At 47.3% G+C, this 6,200-nt stretch overlaps 1 protein-coding gene and 1 pseudogene across 1 annotated transcript; both read right to left on the bottom strand.

Moving 5' to 3' along the window:
- Positions 1 to 544: 544 nt before the first annotated feature.
- LOC119455170 (uncharacterized) lies at positions 545 to 1,747 on the bottom strand (annotated as a pseudogene).
- Positions 1,748 to 3,707: 1,960 nt separating this feature from the next.
- Positions 3,708 to 4,984, bottom strand: LOC119456936 (uncharacterized). Its single transcript, XM_037718755.2, has one exon. The coding sequence runs from the start codon at positions 4,916 to 4,918 to the stop codon at positions 3,944 to 3,946; it is 975 nt and encodes a 324-aa protein (XP_037574683.2). The 5' UTR covers positions 4,919 to 4,984; the 3' UTR covers positions 3,708 to 3,943.
- Positions 4,985 to 6,200: the final 1,216 nt, after the last annotated feature.

Genomic DNA, 6,200 nt, shown 5'->3' with positions numbered 1-6,200 from the left:
ACAATTGCTAGTAGGTACGGCGTTTGACCGCTGGCGCCACGCTGCGCCGCTCGCGCGTACCATGTTTGTAGCCGCCGCCGTTGGAACGGAGGAGGCGTTGACGGAGAAAACGCTGGGCTGGTGGTGACTAGCCTGCTGTTGGGATCAGTGGTATTATAAACGCATCACTGTTTTGATGATCCAAATATAATCTCACTATCAGGGAGGGAGCAGTCTACCTGACTGGAGCAGTATTTTTTTATTTGGGGTGTTGCTACGCTGCGCTCCGCAACACCCCAACGACCGCCGCTTCGCGTCGGCGCCCGGCACCACGGCTGCCGCCGTGGCGCCGGGGTTCAAGCGACCGCGCTGGCAAACAGTGAGAGAAAAAAAAAGGAAAAGCGTGATATTAAAAAAAATATGTAACCAGAGCGGGTTTAGAACCCGCGTACGCAAGATCCCGAAGCGAGCGCCATAACCACTCCGCCATACAGCCACTTTTTTTTTCTTTAATGCATGGAAAATAAAGTGGAAGGTATATTACAGTGCGGACAAAGCTACACACTTAAAACTCGGGCAAACACACACATGCGTCCAACAAGTGCATCCAGTCAGGCGGAGGTTCCTGCACGGCGTACACACTTCTTATATAAGCTGCACTTTCTTGAAAGAATGATCTTGTAGATCGCGGGCTTTCGGCATGGCGATCACACATTCTAGCTCTCCATAGGCTATACAAACCCAGTACTACGAACATGTCATAGGGAGGACCGCCACTAATCTTAAACGGTAGGAATCTAATTGCGTATGGAGTGATGTCAATGTCCTTTTTAAGCGTCCGTTGGAGAATGTCTCAGAAAAATATAGCATCTGTACAGTCTATGAAACAGTGATCTATAGTTTCAGCACGTGGACACAGTCGACAGTTCGTGGACCATGGCACGAAGCAGCCCCTCGCCTTCAACCAGGTTTTAACAGGAAGTGTTTCCGTATGCAGTTTAAAGAAAAATGTTTTAGCTCCAGGAGGTATACACATTTTACGGACCCGCCTAAGTACATCCTGATAAGGCTGATTTAAATAAGGTGCACGATACAAAGGATCTGGGAAAATCTAATACACCAGTGCAGCAGAAATTTCTTTTCGACTCGCAGTGAAAATGTACTCCAGGCTGAATCTAACTTTCAAGAAAAGGAATGAATCCACAACCTCCTTGAGAAAGCCCCAAGGAGCCTGTGTGACATCTTTGGCATCTGATGACACTACTATATCAGGAAGATAATGAGCTAATCGGAGCTGTAACATTTCACGCAAAAAGGGATGATCACTGTCTCGAAAGAAAAACAGACGAGAAACAATTTGCCTGACGAAGAGATGGACTAATCCTAAACCACCTCGTTCAAGAGGGACGAACAGATTATCGCGCCGCATGGATTCGCAACTCGAGCTCCAAATAAATGTTGCAAATACGCGATGCAGTGCCTGAATACGAAGTCTTGAGCAGTGCAGTACTTGCAGCACATACATGAGACGGGAAACTAAAAACACGTTGCACACTTCAGCACGACTGAACATTGACAAATTCCGTCCTCGCCATGAATTCACTTTACTTTGTATTTTCCCTACTTCCCCCGACCAATGACTGTTGCTATTTCTATACTGTGAGAGAGGTACACCTAAATAGCACAGATCATTTTTCCATTGAATGCCTGCGTAATGTGATGGCATTGTGGCCCATAGTCCAAACCAAAAACCTGAACTTTTTTCAAAGTTAATGCTGGCACCAGAAGCCGCACAAAATTCTTCTGTAATTGCGAGAGCAGTCTTTACACTCTTTTTATCAGTACAAAAGAAGGCCACGTCGTCTGCATATGCAAGAACCCGAATCTCACTCGACGGCAGTTTAAACCCTTGGAAATTTTCTTCTTTCAGGATGCTCATACAAAGTGGCTCCAAATACAGGCAAAAGAGAAGCGGTGACAAAGGGCATCCTTGTCTTACTGATGATAAAAGCCTAATCGGATCGGAGAGAGAACCATTCACTATCAACCTCGTTGAGCCATTAGCATAACATATTTTGACACCTTTAAGGAGCTGGGATCCGATATTTATATGCTCCAGTACACCAAACAGGAACGAGTGATTCACCCTATCGAACGCCTTAGCCAGATCTAGCTGTACCATTGCTACCTGTCCAATCCCCTCGGCTACACACTCAAGCACAGATCTCGCAACATGAATGTTGGTCTGAATGGACCGACCTCTGATGCCACAGGTTTGATGATCACCTACCACAGATCTTATCACGACTTGTAAACGGTTAGCTAATACTGTTGCAAAAATTTTATAATCCACATTGCATAAGGAAATAGGCCGGTATCCGTCCACTTTTTGCAATTTAGTTTCATCATTGCTTTTGGCTATGAGTACAGTGTGCCCTTCATACATTGTGGCAGGTAGGTAACCTACCTCCAAGGCTTCACGGTACACCTGAAGTAATAATGGGGACAAGAGGGAACGAAAACACTGATAAAATTCGGCAGTAAGGCCATCCGGGCCAGGCGTCTTGCCTTTCGCTAATGAATCTATGCATGCAGTTATCTCATTAATATCAATGTCATCGTTTGTATAATCATAATCGTCCTGATTTAACTGAGGCAGCAGGGATACAAGTTTGGTGGCAGACACACATGTATCCAATGGCCTATGGTTTCGAAATAATTTTTGGTAATGTTCAAAAAACGCTTGAGTTATGAGGGTCGGCTCATTAACAACTATTCCACCATAGTCTATTTCTAGGATTTGTTTAGACAGCGCATGTCGGCGCTCATCACCTATGGACCTACTGCATGGCTGTTCTTCTAGAAAACGCTGCGCTCGCGCACGCACTAGTGCACCTCTGTATTTTTCTGCGTACAAAACCTGTAACTGCGCCTTGGTGTTATGAATATCATCAATATATTCACCCGGATGTAGACATTCAAGTTCATGTAATTCCTTCAGAAGTCTATACAATTCTCTGTAGTTATTCTTTTGTTCAAAGGCCAATATTGATGATTCTTCGATAGCTATCATTTTAATTTCCTGTTTGATTAATTCCCAAACAGCAAAAAGAGGCAAGTCCTTGCGACATGACAGATGAGCTATAAGCTCAGTAACACGCTTTAGGAAGCAATCGCGCGAAAGGAGTTGGTTATTAAATTTCCACAACTCCCAGCACATACGCCGGCTTTGGTATCGACGGCTACCAAAAGATGCTGAGACTAGGCAATGGTCACTGAAGAACACAGGGTGCACAGTGTAACCATGAATAAGTGATAGGGCGCTAAGCGAAACGTAAATTCGATCAAGCCTTGCATGCGAGATACCTTGGAAATGCGTGTAGCGACACCCTGCTTTTTCATGTTCCCCAATGTCCACAAGCTGATAATCACACATCAGGCGTTGCAACACATCACTACTTGGATCACGTCTCAGCCTCAATGACGCACGATCTTGCACATTACATACACAATTGAAGTCCCCAAAAAGGACCAATGCACGATCAGTAGACAAATGATGTTCTAGAGATAAAAAGAAACACTCTCGTTCACGTAGCTTGTTAGGGGCATAAACACACACAAATCTAAAGCTAATACCACTGATATCAATATCACACCATATTAGGCGCCCTTCCCTATCTGTAAACAAATGCAGCACATTACATTGTAAATGTCTTCTAACGAATAACATACAACCAGCGGAAACTCCTATTGCATGGCTTACACAAACATTATAGTCAGATAGAAATGGAGTTAGAGCTACTTCTGTGTTTTCATCGGATTCAATCATTGTTTCTTGGATAGCAGCAATATCTAATTTCCTATTGCGTAGCAAACGAAGGAGTTGAACTTGCCGTCGCTTACTGTGTAAGCCACGGACATTTAAAGTACCAAAGTGGAAGGGAAGAGCGCCCGCCATGATTACCTATGTTGGTGCAGCGTTCACACGCTGCTCTAGGGGTGCATCACTCCCGTCTTGAGGAGGGGATGCGCTGGCGACCTTTTGCTGCACTTCAACACAAGAGACATCTGTGGGTGCAGGCGTTCCTCGGAGCGGTTTTGTCAACTTCGACACTTTGGGAACCCGGGCCTCCTTTCCCACGGACGATGGGTTGTCAGCTGGCGCTGGACGCTTCTTAGTAGCCTCACACATCAATCCAGATTCCACTGATGGCGGGCGGTCTTGAACTGGTGGCAATTCTGCCCATGACATAGTTGGTTCGTCGTCAGGCAACTTAGTATCCTCCACAGCGGCAGGCTTCGGGCTAAGGCTATCGTCAGCCGATGAAGGCTTTGTCTCTTCCTGTCGATGAGCTTCAGCGGGTGTTTCACCGGTCGCATCCACAACCTCGCTCACATCCATTAGATGATCGGTGATGGTCTCATCCTCAGCTGGTCTGTTTCCACGAAGCTTGTCAGCGTAGGTTCCGATGCATGCATCTGCAATGTGACCGTAGCGGTGACAGTTGCTGCAGCGTGGTGTCCTACATTGTCGCCGGATATGCCCGACTCTGTTGCACCGTAGGCAAAGTGGTGGTCGGCCAGGAACCAAGATGAGGCACTGGTGCCCGTATATGCTCAATAGGTGAGGCAGATTACTTGCATAGACTCCGTCCTTCAGTGTAAACGCCACGTCGCGATTAGTCATTTGCCAGCCCTCCATGCCGTCACACCGCCACATTTCTCTCGTGATAGACTGCACTGTTCCATAAGGTTCTAGCGCTTCAACAATCCGTCTCTGTTCGAGGTGTGGGGGAAGCCAAAGAAGCTTCATCTTGATATTTTTGCATTCTGGGTCTATGACAAGGCACTTGAGGCCCTTCACCAGCAGCTCGCCTTTGTCGACAAGTTTCTGTTTCGCGATGCTATTAACGCATGTTACTAGCCACAAATGGCTCATCTGGTACTGTCCAGCACCGAGGATATCAGCTGCATTCAGAACTGAAAGGAGTGCATCGCGAAAGTCTGGGGCACGATATGGCCGCCCTGCCAGGTCAGCATGCCGGAAAACTGAGTTGAGAACGGTATTGCCAGTTGGTAGACGAGGGAGAACGACCTTATAATTACCGGAATCAGTAGTTGACGGGGGGTGGAATCCTCGGCCAAGGGCCGATGCGCTGTTTCCAGCAGAGCTCATCGCAGACGTGGCCGTTCGAACCGGCTTCTTCGTCTTCTTCCCTCTAAAACAAAAAAAAAACAGGGTGCAAAAGAGCTCCGCCATACAGCCACGCTTCCATGGGTTGCATTCGTGCAAACCATATCATTGCGTTCGAGCGCCCTCGGTGAACGGAATCACCTAGAAACGCGGTACGTGCGAGCGGCGCAGCGTGGCGCCAGCGGTCAAACGCTGTACCTACTAGCAAATGTAGTGTTGCAACCCGGACGGCATCGACAGCCGCAGAACTTGCTGCTCTTCGTAGCGCACTTCGCATGAATCTTTTACAAATTAATTTGCTTTCCGCCGCAAAATGGACGACAGTGCTCCGTGTGGCCACTGTGGCAGCGAGGAAACTATTGAACACGTTCTTTGTCATTGTGCGCGATGCAGCGCACACAGGCAATCACTCGCGACGGCGCTGGCCCGTCTTGACGACCGGCCGCTTTCGGAGCAGACAGTCCTGGAACGCCAGCCTATACAGTCGTCACACCATAAGTCGGTCAAGGCGTTCTAAATTTTTGCGTTCGAGTGGCCTATTACTGAGACTATAGCGCTCATGGACATTCCCAACCTCCTGTTTTTTACGTGGCTTTGCTTTTTCTCTCCGCTGTTCTTTCCATCTTTCATTTCCACTTACCCTACCCCCAGTGCAGGGTAGCAAACCAGAATCTCTTCCGGTTAACTTCCATCTCTTTGCCACCCCATTTCTCTCTCTTTCTTCCTAGCATCAGGATTGGCTGAAATTATGTCTTACGAAAAATTCTAACGTAAGACTGTTCTTTAAGGGGAGGCGGGAGGGATACAGACCTTCTTACCTATTACCTCATTAGCCCTCGCTTGGGCACCCGTCACTAACGCCTGCGATCTACCCGATAACGTAGAAGATATTGCGGTGATAGTCAATCGCGAATGGCTTTTACTTAAAATAGATTGTTTATGCGTTCAACCGACCGGAAAACTTTCCAGAGCCGCACCTCAGCTTTGAAAAACACAGTCGTTACGAAATGCGTGAAAGTTGGCTTGC

This window comes from Dermacentor silvarum, chromosome 6, assembly GCF_013339745.2.
Source record: "Dermacentor silvarum isolate Dsil-2018 chromosome 6, BIME_Dsil_1.4, whole genome shotgun sequence".
Taxonomy (NCBI): Eukaryota; Metazoa; Arthropoda; class Arachnida; order Ixodida; family Ixodidae; genus Dermacentor; species Dermacentor silvarum.
This window is presented reverse-complemented; position numbering and strand designations above follow the sequence as displayed.